Genomic DNA, 18,169 nt, shown 5'->3' on the forward strand with positions numbered 1-18,169 from the left:
GTTACATTTATATTGTTTAAAAATCTAATGATATGTAATATGTGTATGTGTGATTTTTTTAAGGTGTTGGAACAAAAAGATTAAATTACTTTTAAATTCGGAGGGTTAATGGAATTATTTTTCACGTACAAGCGTTTTTTCTATACAAGTTTTTACAAGTCATTTATATTCACGTATTTTGTGTTGTTACTGCATGTTCTTCGTTATCGTCATCATCAACACCAGCTCTTCTTCCTGCTCCTCTTCCTCTTTCTTTTTTCATTAGAATTTCTTCTCCTTATTTTATTGATTTGAATTCAATCAAGTGGTTGAGGTGTGGTTCAATTCAGAAGAAAAAAAAATGTAGCATTAGAGAAAATATTTTTCTATATTTGCAGCAAATTTGGGTGTAACACGAAGATATTTGGGTGTAAGTGTAACTGTGTAAGGGCTTGTTTGGGTGAGCTTTTAAAAAAAGATCTTTTTTTGAGTTATCTTTTTTTAAAAGATCTTATAGAGAAGTAAAAGTAATTTTATGTTTGGATATTTCATGTAAAAAGGTATTTTTATCTATCAATTATGTTTGGGTATAACAGTATAAAAGTACTTTTTTGTTCATTTATTACATGAAAAATATCTTTTTTTGATTTTACTAGTGCTTTTACTTTTACTACTAGAAATTTGCCAAACACGTTAAAAAATAAAAAAAGATCTTTTTTCATTAAAAAATATCTTTTTTTAACAAAATAATGACGCCCAAACATGCACTAAGTCAAAGATATTTGGGTGTATTATTATTCTAATAAATTCTGCATAATTCAAAATTCTTCATCTTCTACTGCTTCTTCTTCCTCATCTTCTTATTTCGTTTTCTTATAATTCTTTTTGGAAGAAAAAATCAAATAAAGAAAAAAATACATAATGTAAAATCAATAGAAAGAGTAGAAGGAAAAAATGCAGTAACAATAACAACAATAAAAAGAACCACGATGAGGATGAAAACGCGAAGAATAAGAAGAAGAAGGAATGCGAAGAAAAATGAGGAGAAACGCAAAAAAGAAGGAAAAGAAGAAGAAGAAGGAGGAGGATGAGGAAGAACGTGGAAGACAAATGTTAAAGAATAACCGTTTCTAATTTTGCACTATTCAAAGTTGAGGAAACACGTGTTTACACACTCTTTAAATTGAGAATTGTTTTTGTTAGGTTTGGACCGTCTTGTATAGACTTATATACCAAAAAAGCATATGTGTAGCAAGTCTCATTGATTAATTGTCCAACATCTTCTTTAATTTGTTTTGATTTCAGAAGTTATTAATTTTTATTTGATGTGAGGTTTAATTAGTTTATTACAACTCTTGAGATATAGTCTTTTATTTTAATATATTACATATTTTAAAAATAGCCAACACTATATTCATATGTATTATATTTTTTTAATTAATGATAGTTATTGTTAACTTTTTATGATATATCTAAAATTTTTTATTAATATCGTTCATAAATTTATTATTTTATATTTTATAATTTTAAAAAATTAAATTATACTTTAAATTTAATTATTTATTTAAAAAAATAGGTCTATTGATAAATTTTAGGTCAAATCAAATTTGACAATAAACCAAACTTAATATTCATTAAAAAATTTATACTAGAGGTTATGTTTAAGTTTATGTCAACATACTTACTAGAGATCTGTCCTATTAAAAATAAGATTTAACATGTTTCTACCTCAAAAAAATACTGATTCTTTTAAAGATTACACACTAGTATATTAAAATCTTCTCAATTTTATTACGAAAAAATGTTAAAATTAGTAATACAAACACACTCATATTATTATTATTATTATTATTATTATATCTACCTTTTATCTGATATGATTTTAAGATTTTATGGATTATTAATGATTTTTTTTTTGGTGACTAGATTATTAATGATTTATAAACACACATGAGTAGATTGAAAAATAATAGAAAGTAAAACTCAAAATAACCAAAAAATTTAATTTGCTGAATTCTCTTTTGGGCTTTCCATTTTCTAAGAACAGAAACCCCAATAAACATGCTGCCAATCTTCCTGCTGGACATATGTCACGTTCTTCCTCAACGCGAGACAACATATTTTTGGGTTCATAGATTTCATCGATGATATTATGATAATGCTTTCCTTGTCGATTGCTATGATGCCTCTTTAAAATCGCATCATCATTTTCTTTTTCTTCCTATCAAAATAAATAGTATTGTTGATTTCATTTTCTTTATTTGTATTGATGTTTCTTTTGGCATCTAATGACAGCGGCTTTAATTAGTATTTAGTAGATGAAAAAGTATGAAGAGTCAATGTAATTAATATATAATATGTATAATGGGAGTATTTTTGAAATTAACATTAAATGACAATTAAATTAATTAATTATAAAATTATTTTCAATTTTAAATAAAAAGCAAATAAGGATTCCAAACATCCGCTGCCGTAGCCATCAATATCCACCACCGCAGCGCCACGTGACCTGAAGCCTTCGTTAGCTCCTATCAAAACTGCAGCACCCAACTTCCTTTGCGCGCTGCTTCGGTCGGCCCCGGTCCTGCACTGCTCACTCATTGTGCACACTCACGGTTGCATTGGTGTTACGGCCCCTTCACACTTACTGTCGTCTTCTCAAATTATAAGATTCATGTGTCAAACTATACATGTTTTAAATAAAAATTAAATTGTTGGATGATCATAGTTGCTTCTTCTGTTTATTCATCTCTTTTTTCTTCTATTTTAATGGTCAATTTAGGATGATCATTGTAGTAGGTATGCGGATGATTATTTTGACCGAATTGGATTTAGTTATATATAATTAAAATATGTTGGATGTTTAATTCATTAGGTAAACAGATGATTATTTTTATTCTTAAGGGATGGTCATCTGGCGTGTGGCAAGCCAATCAAAAATGAAGTGGGATGATTATTGATGAAGGTGGGGTGGCCACCGGTTGAAAAAGAAGAGGGTATTGGAATGAAATAATTTGGTAATTAAAAATTAATTAGATTTTTTAAAAATTTAAAATTTAAAATTTAAAATTTAATGTGAAATAATTAAATGAGAAATTTTTAATTTAGAATAATTTATGAAAGAATTTTTATTATTTATTTTTATTGGACTAAATAACTAGCCCATTGTACACATTATCAAAATTTTTTATGGTCTTTGTAGCGAAATTCTTAGTAGATTAAGTGTGTGTTTGGATTACCGTTTGTAAACAGGAGTTTGCATAAAATTGCTTTTGCAAACTTGATTTTGATTAAAAGTAAGTTTGTGTTAAAGTGATTTATGTTTGGTAATTTTAGTATCAAAATGGATTATAGTAAAATAAATATTGTTTGGCTTATACCATTTAAAATCACTTTTAGATAAAAAATTACTAAAATGGACATCAATTTAAATTTTTTTTATATTATCCTATTATTTTAATTTAAATATTTAAATAGATCTTATTAGTCAATTTTATAATAAAATTAATATCTACTTACTAAAATAAAAATAACATATAAAAATAGATAAAATATATTTTTAAATAAAAATAAAAAATATAAATTATATATATATATAAAAGAATATTTAATCAAATATGTTACATTTTTTAAGTATTAAATGTTACCTTAGTATTTTTTTTACATCGTACTCTTATTTTAGTACTCTCAATAATCTTATTCTTAATATTAATTTGGAATCCAACGTTTATAATTTTATTATTATCTATAATTAATTTTTTATTTAATTTATCTTTTTTAATGGAATCATAATCTATATTATAAAAATTATACTAAAACATAGTATATGAGAATTAAAATTATAAAAGAGAGTACTGAAAATAATAAAATAAATTAAATATTTACTTTATAGTGATTGAAACAAATTTAAAAGTTCTTGATGATCTTTTTATATAATATATTTTTAGTATTTTTAGTACTCTTTTTTTAGTATGTTATAATTTTTTACTATTATTATTATTTACAGTTAATTTTTTATTTAATTTACTTTATCTAATAGAATCAATAAATCATATTATAAAAAGATAATAACAAACATAATACACAAAAATTACAATTATAAAAGTGTATAATGTCAAACAAACAGTTGAAAAAAATAAATAATAGAAAAATAGAGCTCATATAAATAGAAATAACAAGAATTTCATAAATAATACAATAACATATATAAAGGATAAAGTTGGTAAAATGTAAATAAATGGTTAGTATCTATGGCCAAAAGCCTGTTAAGAAACGCAGAAGCTAAAAATAGTTGCTTCTTGTAAACGTGGTTTTGGCAGCAAAATCACTTCTGCGTTCAAGAGAAAAAAATTTGCCAAACCAAAAGTTAAAGCTTTCAAGAAACTTAAACACGCTTCTTCCCTTCCAACGGATTTTCCAAACACATCCTAAGTGTTCGGTTTTTCTGTTCACTTGTTTGTATATCTGCTTTCTCTTCTATTCGTTTTAAGGAGGAGGAGTGTGATAGAATTTGAGTTCAAATTGTGATATTATTATATTATGATCCAGATATAATTGTTGTTTTAATTTGTGTAATAAACTAGTTAGCATGAAGTATAACTCACTCACATTATTTGATTCCAAACAACTTTCCATTTTTTAAATTCTTCAAAGTACAAATTAATTACTTTGCCTAATGATGGTCAACTGTTGTTAATTTAAAAATGTAAATGTTATCAGAGTAGATATTCCTACAAAATATTTTGTTAGAATAATGTGGTAATATTAAGAATAATGATGGATGATGGATGGGGCAATAGTTGAGTCCACTACTAAGCAAAGTTTTGCAGCTTATAAAATCCCCTCTCGCCTCTCTCACCGCACCCATTACAAATAATAATAAGTCACTAAGACACTAACTATCTCTCTATCTTTCTTTTTTTCTTTTTCTTAATTGGCAGAGAAACAGTAACGAACAAATCGCAATGGCCAGCGGAAGCGGCGATGCCACTTCTGCTTCTGCGTCTTCTTCCTTCTCCAGTTTTAGCGCGTATCTACACGCGCTCTCTCACACTCCTTCTCGCCTTGCAACCCGTGCCGTCTCAGTCTCCACCTCCTACGACGAGATGACCCGCCTCCGCGCCCGATCCGGCTCCCACATGCGCCGCACTCTCCGCTGGTACGACCTCGTCGCCCTCGGCGTCGGCGGCATGGTCGGCGCCGGCGTCTTCGTCACCACCGGACGCGCCGCTCACCTCTACGCTGGTCCCGCCGTTGTCCTCTCCTACGCAATTGCAGGCCTCTGCGCTCTTCTCTCCGCCTTCTGCTACACAGAGTTCGCCGTCGACATGCCAGTGGCCGGCGGCGCCTTCAGCTACCTCCGCGTGACCTTCGGTGAATTCGCGGCGTTCCTGACTGGAGCGAACCTCGTGATGGACTACGTGATGTCGAATGCGGCCGTCGCGAGAGGTTTCACGTCTTACCTCGGCACCGCAATTGGCATCTCCTCCAGCAAGTGGAGGCTGACGGTGCCGTATCTCCCTAAAGGCTTCAACCAGATAGACCTGGTGGCTGTCGCCGTCGTTCTCCTCATGACCCTCGTCATCTGCTACAGGTTCCTTCAATTCCTTCATTCCTTCATTCATTCATATTCACACCTCATTCAGTATTCTAACATTATTACTATGAGAAAATGACAGTACCAGGGAGAGCTCAGTGGTGAATATAATATTGACGGCGTTACACATTGTGTTCATAGCGTTCGTGATAGTGATGGGATTTTGGAGAGGAAGCTGGAAGAATTTCACGGAGCCGAGTGAGCCGGAGAAGTATCCGTCAGGATTCTTTCCGCACGGTGCTTCGGGTGTGTTCGTGGGGGCTTCAGCGGTTTACATGAGTTACATTGGATACGACGCCGTATCGACGATGGCTGAAGAAGTGAAGGAACCAGTGAAGGACATACCGATCGGTGTGTCAGGGTCGGTGGCTATTGTCACTGTTCTCTATTGCCTCATGGCAGCATCCATGTCCAAACTTCTCCCATACGACTTGGTAGTTAATAATATCATTTATTTTATTTATTTAATAATATTTTTTGGAAATGGTACGGAGGGTGAGTGATGATGGTGCACGCAGATCGATGCGGAAGCGCCGTTTTCGGCGGCGTTCAGTGGGAAATGGGTGTCGCGGGTGATAGGAGTGGGGGCCAGCTTCGGGATCTTGACGTCGCTGTTAGTTGCAATGCTTGGTCAGGCCCGTTACATGTGCGTCATCGGACGGTCTGGCGTGGTCCCCACTTGGTTCGCCAGGGTCCACCCTAAAACTAACACCCCTGTCAACGCCTCCGCTTTTCTTGGTCAGTATTCTTTCTTTACCTTCCCTTAATAGTTAATACTACTATCTATCTATTACTACTAAATAAGCCGTAATTTCATATCATCATGATAATGTTGTGATTCATTTTATTTAATCAACGTGTCTGTGTGGCGTGCGTGAATGGATGTGGATCCCATTTGAGGATGTGAGTTGATGAGGGAGAGTGGAGATTGTGTTGGACCCACTATCATGAAATTGGGTCTGGGATTTGCGTGGTTATGATTTTGTTGCCTTGTGCTTGTGATAAGATCAATATCATGTTCATGTGAATGGGACGTCATTTTGTTTAAACAAACGATGTTGGGGTTTTTATCTTGTATCTTTGGGTGCCATATAATTCAATTCAGGATATTTGGTTGGTCCCTTTCTGATGGATGGTTGGTTAGAGTTAGAGCATTCTTTTCACATAGTGTATAATATTATAATGTGGTTTAAGTTAAGCATGATTTGATGTTTAATTAATACAATCAGATGCTAATGAAGGAGTGGTAGTGTGGAAATAACGCTACCAAGAAAATGCGAGTGAAAACAAGTACAAGAGAGAGGTGCATTAATAATATAAATTGTGAGAATAAAGAGAGATATGGGATAGTTGGTTCAAAGTGGCGTTACTTTTGGGTTTTGCCATACTGTAAAGGCAAGGCAAGGGGGCTGTAATACCTATAGCACTGCCATGCTTTGCTATACCTCGTAGTCGTAGAGTTATAGAGCATGGTCCCCACGCCATGAAATCATCATCATGTATTTTGGTAACAGTATATTGACCGGATAGGGATTGAACGATTATGACAACTGTTGCAATCCTGTACATGGATGTGGACAATGAATTTCAACTCGTGAGAAAAGAACAATAATGCATTTTCCCAATGGATGATAATAATTAGTGGTCTCCATTGATTCCATGTCCACTATTGAACCCAGTATTATATTGTTCTTGATTGGAATCATTGACCGATCATTAGCCTTACCCCTCTAGCTAGTTTAAAGTTAATCATGGATTTCCATAATTTTATATGCCTTTCTAGTAGTGCATTTTGACTTATCTAAACTGCAATTATACGCATTATATTAATTAATTCGCATATTATGTTATATTCTTCAGGGATATTCACAGCGGCAATAGCAGTTTTCACAGAGCTAGACGTGCTGCTGAACCTGGTTTCCATAGGCACACTGTTTGTGTTCTACATGGTGGCAAACGCAGTAATCTACAGGCGATACGTGGCAATTGGAACAACGAATCCATGGCCTACAATGTCCTTCCTCTGCTCATTTTCCATGACAAGTATAATCTTCACTCTTATATGGAAGTTCGTACCAACAGGGAATGCCAAAGCAGGGTTGCTAAGTGGGTGCGCTGTGATTGCCGTTGGAATTCTGCAAGTGTTTCAGTGCATGGTCCCTCAAGCAAGGAAGCCAGAATTCTGGGGTGTCCCACTCATGCCATGGATTCCATCCTTCTCAATCTTCCTCAACGTTTTCTTGCTTGGTTCTCTTGATGGCCCATCCTATCTTCGCTTCGCCTTCTTTTCTGCTCTTGCTGTACTTTTCTATGTTTTTTACAGTGTCCATGCCAGCTTTGATGCTCAGGCCCATGGATCCCTTCTTCAAAAGATCACTTATGATCATCCTCATGTGGAACCCATGGAATTTCAGGATCTCACTTTCAAAGTCTAGATCTATATCGATTACAATAGGAGAAATGGGTGGGGCAGCTTGGCTAGTAGTAACTGGTAAGAATTGTGTGCAATTATTTATTAATCAAGTAATACTAGAATAGAGGGGAATATTAGAATAGGGTGCAACTTTTTGTAGAAGTGGCGAATTGTATAGTGAAATTGGCGGCTTTCAGATCCATTCCTTACCATTACCTGTTGTAAATTCTCTAGCTTATGATTTATGAGTATGGATGGATTTCCAATCCTTTGATTAACAGCTCTAAGTTGAAAAACACAAAATGAAGGTGAAAAGGACAGTGCTCAATGAATCAAGTTAGGTGATGTCTTGTTGTCTTTTTTATCTTTCCTCACTTTTGTAAGGTTGTGGTGCTAGATTGACCCTTTAAGCTTTTTTATGTCATTTTGGTGATAATGTAATTTGGGATGTAAATGGCATCTAAATTATGGCCATTGGAATGTTGAGGGGAGGACCACTATCATGCTTTGGCTAAAGCCTAAAGGCTAATGGGTATATTTTCAGGGGTGGAAAAAGTTAATTAGTGTGACACATTAAGTGTGCGTGATGTCATTCTGAAAAGAGGGATTATGCAATGCTGTTCTCTAATTATTGGTATTGGAGATTTGGAGTGGATTTATTAAAACTTAGCATAAACCTTGAAAATTTAATTAAAAGTGAGGATTAACATGATGTAAATCGATAAAGGATGATTGTGAAGTGTGTGAAGTCTCGTTCATCCTCTTTTGTGTGGTCACATCATGTACGATTTGGCAAGCATTCATAAATCCAACTTCCTTGTCAGATTTACAGCTCAATGAACTTTTAGTTTCGTTAATTCGACATGTCTATTTGAGCCTGCTACTTTCATTCTGTCACTCCTTTTTTACTTTATAAAAATAGTTCAGGTGAATTACCGGTTGAACTTGAAAATACTTAATGCCAACTAACTATTAGGTAGACACTTTATAAATACTTTAGTCACTGAACCAAAATAATATATAATAACATCCAAATTTATTAATTGGTCTTTCTTCATCACTAATGATACATGACCCTTTTCAGAATGAGTAAAATCAGCAAGAAAAGGAAGTTCATTAGAGGTGCATGATATCATTAACTAGATGAGCTATTGGCACTGCTTATTTCATTCACCAAAACTCCAAAATGATCCACTAATTCATAGGTCCAATTATTCCACACGCATAATCAATTACCGTCTATGGAGTAATTTATAAATATGAATTTGTCATTATTGACAAGACATTGCTCCTTTCCATGCTAGCCTTGCTACCACCTTAAATATTAAGTGTCACAGTAGTAAATTAATATGCCAATTGAATAAAAAAATAGTGATTCAGAACCAAAAAAGTGTAATTAGAAATCTACCAAATCATCATTCTCACGCCTTATCTAACTTTGCTAGTTGGATGATAGTGGTCTCTAATTGACAAAGTAAGCATAGGGACAAAAATTTATGGGCCAATATGTTGGCACCATGTTTTTCTTTTGTATCCTAATTGAACCCTCTTGTCTGCTGCCACCATTTGTTTTCTCCTTAGTTGCCTTGCCTATTTTCTTCTTTATTTTTTCTTTTTTCTGGTACATTAAAGTTTTCATTCATTTGGCACTAGTTTTTTTATTCCAATCTAAGCATACTTTGTATGATACGATATCATTTTATTTTTTTTATCAAATGTGCTAACTATTTTTCATATATTTTGTTCTTTTTAATTGCTTTTGCCTTCTCCATCTCCACATAGTTCATTTCTCTTTCTATGGCCCCATTCATCTAAGTTGGCCGGTGGCATCTTTTCATTTTTGAAGCTATTCATTCTTGTCTGTTATCCATCACACTGTAATTTCAACAATGGAAAAACAGACAAAAGGGAAAGATTCCAATCGAGGATATTAATTAAACTCTGCGTTAAAAGAATAGATGAAAGTAATTGTATTATTATTACGTAAACAATTGAAAGATCCACATCAATATTCCATTCTTCTTGCGAGTTATTGGAAGAGACTTTTGAGTTCATGTGAGGACTACTACTTAAACACACTTATTATTTTGGGTAAATTATTATTTTAGTTTTTAATATTTGGGTTAAATTCTAATTTAATCTCTAATATTTTAAATGTTATATTTTTGTCTTAAAAGATTTTAAACAGGTTCAATGTCGTGGACATCAATAATGTTATTAGTTAAGTCATGTCTTTTTTTCATGTGTTGGAAAAATATAACAAAAACTTTCTGGTAACACTTCTCTTCAATTTTCATTTGTACAAAGTTTCAAATACTAATAATCAATCGTCAACGTTTTAAAATTAAAGAAAAAACTTATACTAGTAATCATTGGTGAATTGATTTTATTTACGTATTGAAATCGAATGTTATTGGCTTTTCAATATACAAATTGTTTGTGTTAAATTTAACTATGGAATAACATTGAACTCACTTAAAGCTTTTTTAAAATCGAAATAAAACGTTTAGGAACCAAAACATTAAAGACCAAAATAATATTTTATCATATTTTGTTTGGTTATTCTTTTTCTTTTCAAATTTAAAAGAGAGTATTAACCTGGAGTGGTAGCTTTTTAACTTGAAACCTTTTTATATTTGAGTCAGCATCCTTACTTATTTATAGGTTGTGACATAGTACTATAGTACATAGTGGATGGGGATAAGAGTTGTGATTTAATTACCACATACATATAAAGTTGAGTTATGCTTTGGTGCTCATCTCAATATTTTGATAATTATTAAACAGTGTTCATGGAATCAAGAACAGTCCATGGACATGGATTCACAAGTCCCACTGCTATTGGTTTTCCACTACTACTAGCTAAGGTCAAAAGCAAAGGAACATAGTTGAGAAGTTCAATGCCGAAAGTCAGTAACCCCTTGCAATTTTCTATTAATTAATCAGTGAGACAAAATATTCTATATTAAGATACGTTTATTAAAAGGAATATGGTCAGTTGAAGTAGTATCATTTTTTTAAAGAATATTGCCTTTTTAAATTTATCTATAGTAGAAATTTTTGAAGTTTTTATTTACTAAATGTATTACAAAAATATTGAAAATTTTAAACTTTTTGTCTTCAATAAAAATCCTTGTTAGCAATTTTTTATTTTTTCAAAAGAGTATCTTATATTTCAGTTTTGTAGATAAAACAAATTTTATACTACTAAAAGTTAAGTTTATTATAATGTGAATATCTTCCAAATCTATAATATAAAAAAGTTACATGTGATTGATACAAACAAACAATATATTCTTTATTTCCTAATAAAGAATAACGTACTCATCAATTATAATAATAGCTAAAAGAAATGGGATTGTATATATATATGAGAATTTCCTTGTACAGTCCATTGTCCATTTTGATGCTTTTCCACTTGATGTTATGGTTAACTTAAGGTGCCATTTTCAATATTTTCTTAGTGATGATGTGATTGGATATCATGGGGGGAAATTCGATAGGTTCCATTCCTATATTTTTCCGAGTTTTGTCTTTCACTCTTCATATGCTTATATATATATATATATATATTCAGTGATATATTCCCTTAGCTATCTAATTGTTATTCCATTACTTCATTTCCTTTCCCTTCTTTTCTTTTGTCTTTTTGTCTCATGCATCACGTGTAGACAAAGGTGTCATGTTGTAGGGACCGTCTCCAAGGATCTTATCAAGAAACCAAATTGAAATGAAGTCATCTCTGATTGAGAGCGATGAGGAGATGTATGATATTTCATTCTCATTGCAACTTGCAAGCTTTATCTGTCTTTTTATCATAAAAAGGAAGGCATATATATATATGAGTTCATTTGATACACAGTATATATAAAGTAGTTTAGCAAAAATAAGTATCTTTTGTCAGTAAAATATTTTACATCGCATCAAAACTAAAAAAAATCATATATATATACGACACAAAATAAAAAAGGAAAAAGATATTTAGGTTGAAACTTGAAAGAGAGAGATATCTTTTTATGGTAAATGGTTAAATTTGTTCTTAAAAATCAAGATTATTTATTTTTTAAATTAGTTTTCGAAATTTTTTTTAACTAAATTCGTCATTTAAAGATTTTAAATTAATTGTCTTAGTCTTTCTATTATTTTTTTTGTTGACAGTGTCAAATTTTATTAATTTGACACGTTAAGTGATACTATAACACATACATAAAAGTTTTAATTGACTATTAGCATGATAAATTTATGAAATTAGGTCAAATTAAAACCTAGTTCAGGGAAGAACTTGAAGCACTAAAATCTCTCAATTTAGATTTGATTTGATCTAATTTCATAAACTTATCATGTTAACAATCAATTAAAGCTGCTAAGTGTTTGTTATGGTATCACTTGGGGTCCGTTTAGAAAGTTTTAAAATTAATTTTTTGATCTTTTAACTTATGAAAAGTAGTAGTATTAAACTAAGAGTAAAGTATCGTTTTTGTCCTCAACGTTTGGGGTAAATCCTATTTGTGTCCCTAACGTTTAAATCGTCCTATTTGTATCCCTAACGTTTGTAAAAGTGATTCATTGTTATCCTACCGTCAATTACATATCATGAGCGCTTTAGTTTGAGTTTTAAAAATCTCTTCTTGAAGTTAGAATACAAATGTCTGGGATTGAATCGATGATCCACTCCGAAAAATAGCTCATTAAAAGTTGAAACTAATTCCTACAACATTTACATAATTCACTTTTCTAGGGACATAATTGAATCTAAACACAAATAGTGGGTATAATATTAAAATCGAACACATCTAAGTGAGACCTAATTGAAAAATGAATACATCCAAGCGAGAATAATTGAAAAATATAATATGATTTGTTAGTATAATTGATAGTAGGATAACATTGAATCACTTTTATAAACGTTAAGGATATAAATAGGACGATTTAAACGTTAGGGATACAAATAAGACTTACCCCAAACGTTGGGGACAAAAACGATACTTTACTCAACTATTAATGTTTGGGACAATTTTCAACCAAATTGCAGCTTTCTAAAAAATTATTTAGGAACTTATAGAGAAGTTAAAAAAAATGAATTCTCTCATAATAATTTTTTTTATCACATTTCTTTTAAAATATGCACTTTTAAAACAAAAAACTCAAACACAAAATAACTTATTTATAAGTTACTTTTAATATAATTATTTATTATTTAATCTATTTTTTCAAAAAATGAACTTAATTAAACTGTTTACCTAAATTTTAATGTGTCACGTCAGTAAATTTTGATGTCGTTAACAACAAAAATTGGCAAAAAGGCTAAAAATTTTTTTAAGAACAAATTTAATTAAAAAATCTTTTAAAAATTAATTTAAAGAATGAAAGATTTTTTGAGACTAATTTCACTTACGCGGTGATAATGATGGATTGAAATATTTCATTGAAAAACTTTTAAATATACTGTTACACTGATATTTTATTAAATTTTAACTATTAATTTTAATTATATATATTATATATATTTTATAATTAAAATAAACAGTTAAAAATTACTTAAACACCAATATATTAGTATCCTTAAAAGTTTTCCAATCTCATTTTTGTTTCTTTGTTTTCTTCAGGTTTCGGTTTAGTTAAGATATGGTTGATCAAATTGATAAGACTTTCTTAATTGAATTCAAACCAACTTGCGTATTGAGTATTGACTATATGAGAATTCTACTAAAGATTATTTATAGAGAATGGGTTGGTTGGTTTTTTTGTCTGCTCAACTTTACAGATTGATGTGAGGTCCACACAAACACACCACACATTTTCTTTGGATTTTTGTGTATATATAATTATATATTGCTTATAGTTGTATCTTTCCTTTGTTTCTATTTGTCAGGTTGGCATGAAATTATGTAATGATGTTGCCATATATGTAAATTGGTATTTGCACAAAATATCTTATTCATTGGTTAAACTTAATTTTCAATTGAAGAATGTCAATAAAGGTTCACTTAGGTACACCCGTATATAATTTTCTTTTATGATGATTTTAGGTTTGATTTCTTTTGCTTTGTTTTATTGAATGGAGTAAGCAGAGTGTGTCAATGTTTATGAAGAGTGATATAAACTATAAAGTGCAATATTAGATCAATCAATACAAACATTTTGAAAGATACAGCAGAACTTTGTTTAACCGCCATTTTCATAATATGCAATGATTGGCTCCTTATCAGAGCTGCATAATTAAATTATTGAGACTTGTAGAAAGGGAGGGATAGTGAGCGGAGAAAGAAAATGATACTTTTTAATAAAAGATATAACTGATAAAAAATACTCGTTAAGAATATTATAAAAGAGAAAATCTCATTGAAAAATATTAAAAAATAATTACGTATATTTTTTTAGTTTAATTTTGATACAAAAGATACGCTATTTTTAAACGTTATATATAATTTACATAGTCAATGAAAGGTATCAGAATCTAAGTTGAAATGAAGAAGATGGAGGAATCTCAAAAACTTGACACAGAACTCAGTGAACAAGAGAGAGAGAAAGAGAAAAGGGAAAGTAAGCTGGTTGTTTTGTTAAAAACTGTGAGCATTGAATTGAAACTAGCTTAACGGAAATAGTTACAAAGTCCACTATTTATAGGGAAGTTTGTCTCAACTGGCACACTATTCTGGTTGAGGTCTAACCACCTTCTAACTGTCTACTTACAGAGTTACTGAATACTCTATCATTCTCCCTACTTTCAAATGGTTCTGTTTGTTTTAAAACTCCTGAACTTGCTTTGCTGCAGTCTGCTTTTGCTTCCTGCCTCTTGTGCTGCAAATCTTCTATTTTTATGTCCTTGCTAGGTCTTCTGCTTACATTTAGCAAGTCACGAAAATTTAGAAATGTGGCAGCTAGAAGAGCCTTTGTTATAACATCAGCTATTCGTATTGACCTTGGAATGTGGCTAATTGCCACTACCTTCTTTGTGACATAATCCTGCATAAAATGTAAGTCAGTTTCAAAATACTTGGATTTATAGTGTAGAATCAGATTTGCAGCTAGTAGAACAGCACTTGAGTTGTCACAGTAGATCGGGAGAGGAGTTGTGTTGTTAAACCTCAGTTCAACCATCAAATTCTTAATCTAGATCAGCTCAGCCACCAAGTCTGCTATTGCTCTGTATTCAGCCTCAATGCTGAATCTTGCCACCACTGATTGCTTTTTGGCACTCCATGATATGAGGTTCTTTCCTAGGAAGACACAAAAACCTCCTGTGGACTTTCTGTCATATGGATCACCGCCCAATCTGAGTCACTGTAGGCAGTGATCTTCATGGAGCAACTTCTGTGTAGCTGCAGGCCATAGTTGCTAGTGCCATGTACATACCTCAAGATCCTTTTGACTATTTTCTAGTGCTCAATCAAAGAATTTTGAAGAAACTGTGACACTTTGGTAACTGCATATGCTAACTCAGGCCTTGTGATGGTAAAGTATTGTAAGCTATCTACTACTGACCTATATAGTTGGGGGTTATCAAAGCTGGGGCCTCCAAGAGCTGAGAATTTCGTGGAGGAAGGAAGAGGAGTTTGGCACAGTTTACACCCAACCATTCCTGCTTTAACGAGTAAGTCTTTTACATATTTTTCTTGTGTGAGGAGCAGACCATCATCAATCTTAGAGACTTGAATTCCCAGGAAATAGTGTAAATTTCCCAGATCCTTAAGTACAAATCTGCTATTCAGCTGTTGAATCACTTGGTCAATTTCTGTGTTAGAGCTCCCTGTGATGATAATATCATCAACATATACCAAAATGAAGGTCCTACATGCACCTGAGAATTTTGTAAACACTGAGATGTCTGATGTTGTGGCAGTAAACCCCAAATGGTTTAGGTCCGTGGAGAGTTTTTGATACCAGGCGCTGGGTGCTTGCTTTAATCCATACAGCGCCTTTGTAAGCTTACACACCAGATTGTTATTGTTGAGTTCACACCACTGTGGCTATTTCATGTACACATCTTCACTTAAGTCACCATGCATAAATGCATTGTTGACATCAAGTTGGCGAATGCTCCAATTCATTGTAAATGCTGCTGTTAGAATTACTCTTATTGCAGTTGGTTTCACCACTGAACTATAGGTTTCAATGTAGTCTGAGCCAGGCTTTTGGGAGAATTCTTGTGCCACTAATCTTGCCTTGTGTTTTTGTAATGAGCTGTTAGTATTGTATTTCACTCTAAACACCCATTTGCTTCCAATTGCTTCTTTTCCTGGTGGTAACGGCACCAGATTCCTCATTAGTGCTTCATACTCAGCATCCATAGTCTGCTTTCACTCAGGATGAACTAGTGCCTCTTTGACATTCCTTGGCTCAATTGTAGCTTGCATGGCTCTTATCTTAAAAATTTCGTGTTTACTCCTGGTCATCATTGGGTGATTTTTGGTGGTGTTTGCATAGCTTGGCACTTCATTTGGTAGAGCTAGAAGAACAGTCTCTAGATCAGAGTTGGATACTGGGATTGGAATGCTGGAATGGACTGTGGGTGTGGAGAGAATAGGTGGTGATTGGGTTTGACGATGTGCTGTGTGTGGTTGAGATGGGGTTGGTGTAATGTGATGTTGATTTTGGTGGGGCATATGGGGTTGTCTTTGGGTTAGAGGGCTTGGTAAGAGAGGTATGATTGGTATAGTAGTGATGACACTTCCAGCGAGTTCTTGGTTAAGTGAGCTATCCAGGAACTTTCCTTCTTTGAATGAAAACCTTTCTTCATCGAATATCACATTTCTGGTTATGATCACTTTGCCATTGCTTGTGAGGCATTTGTATCCTTTGTGAAATGAGCTATAGCCAATGAACACAACAGGGGATGAGCAAAAATCTAACTTGTGCTTGTTGTATGGCCTTAGGTGTGGGAAACAAAGGCAGCCAAATACTCTGAGGCTATCATAATCTGGTTTTCTGCCAAATAGCTTTTCCAAAGGTGAATGATTGTCAAGGGTGGGTGTAGGCAATTGATTTATCAGATGGACAGCTGCAGAAAATGCCTTTCCCCAATAGTTTGTTGACATACCAGCTCCAGCTAGCATTGCTAGGCCTTTCTCCACAACATGTCTGTTTTTCCTTTCTGCATTTTCATTCTGTTGGTGAATGTGAGGATAGAAGAATCTGTGTATGATCCCACAAGCCTTCAAATCCTTAGATAAACTAGCATATTCAGCAGTATTGTCAGTTTGAAGTATTTTCAATTTAGTACTCAGTTGCAATTCAACCATTTATTGGAACGAGTTAAAAACCGATTTGAGCTGAGACCTTGCTCTGATTAAGTACAACCAAGTAAATTTGGAGAAGACATCAATGAATAGAACAAAGTAATAGTTTTCATTACTGTTAGGAATGGGGGCAGAACTCCAACTGTCAGAAGACACCAACTGCAATGGTTCAATGTACATAGAGTTTGACACAGAAAAAGGTAATTGGTGAGATTTTCCTATACTACAGGCCTCACACACAAATTTATTGAAATTAAATTGAACATTACAAGACTTTAGAATTGTGGACACTACATTATTTACTGGGTGACCCAGTCTGTTATGCCAAAGCAAAAACTTGTCTTTGTTGCACAGTGTTGTAGCATATGCAGCTGGATTTATTGAGGGGTTGAAATCAAGAAATTTGTACATCCCTTTTTCAACTTGTCCATGTATAACCACTTCACTGGTTTCCTGTGATTTCACACAGCACTTATTAGAATGGAACTCAAAGAATACTGCATTATCACAACAAAATTCATAGACACTTAGCAGGTTTTTGGTGATATCAGGCACATGGAGTAACTTTTGTAGGATAAACTTTCTATTGCTCAAACCAGATTTAAAACTAGATTTTCCAACAATATTTACATGCAAACCTGAGCTGTTTCCAACAACCACTTGATCCGAGCCTTCATACGCCTCTCCTTCCATTAGATTCTGCTGATTTAGAATCATATGGTGCGTTGCTCCCGAGTCCAGGTACCAATTTGAGTCATGGATGGTTGCAGGTGTCGCAAGCAGTGCTTGGGGTGCCTGGGAGGATTGAGCTGCTTGTTGGCCTTGTAAGTCTTGAGAATGTTGCACCTCTGCCTGTGAACTGAATTCAGACCCAAAATTGTTGCTTCTCTCATACCTGTACCAGCAATTCTTGGCTATATGGCCAACCTTGTCACAAACTTG

The 18,169-nt window shown here is 33.0% G+C and overlaps 1 protein-coding gene across 1 annotated transcript; it reads left to right on the forward strand.

Annotated features, from left to right (window-relative positions):
* The first annotated feature begins 4,768 nt into the window (after positions 1–4,768).
* Positions 4,769–8,462, forward strand: LOC112775303 (cationic amino acid transporter 7, chloroplastic). Its single transcript, XM_025818865.2, has 4 exons — positions 4,769–5,572; positions 5,658–6,009; positions 6,094–6,313; positions 7,436–8,462. The coding sequence occupies exons 1-4, from the start codon at positions 4,944–4,946 to the stop codon at positions 8,008–8,010; spliced, it is 1,776 nt and encodes a 591-aa protein (XP_025674650.1). The 5' UTR covers positions 4,769–4,943; the 3' UTR covers positions 8,011–8,462.
* Positions 8,463–18,169: the final 9,707 nt, after the last annotated feature.

This window comes from Arachis hypogaea, chromosome 19 (genome assembly GCF_003086295.3).
Source record: "Arachis hypogaea cultivar Tifrunner chromosome 19, arahy.Tifrunner.gnm2.J5K5, whole genome shotgun sequence".
NCBI lineage: Eukaryota > Viridiplantae > Streptophyta > Magnoliopsida > Fabales > Fabaceae > Arachis > Arachis hypogaea.

Excerpts from the sequence above, each read along its gene's own strand:
- LOC112775303 (XM_025818865.2), top strand. The coding sequence starts at position 4,944 with ATGGCCAGCGGAAGCGGCGATGCCACTTCTGCTTCTGCGTCTTCTTCC. Across the intron at positions 5,573-5,657 it reads ACCCTCGTCATCTGCTACAG|TACCAGGGAGAGCTCAGTGG; the intron begins GTTCCTTCAATT and ends AGAAAATGACAG. Across the intron at positions 6,314-7,435 it reads CAACGCCTCCGCTTTTCTTG|GGATATTCACAGCGGCAATA; the intron begins GTCAGTATTCTT and ends TATATTCTTCAG.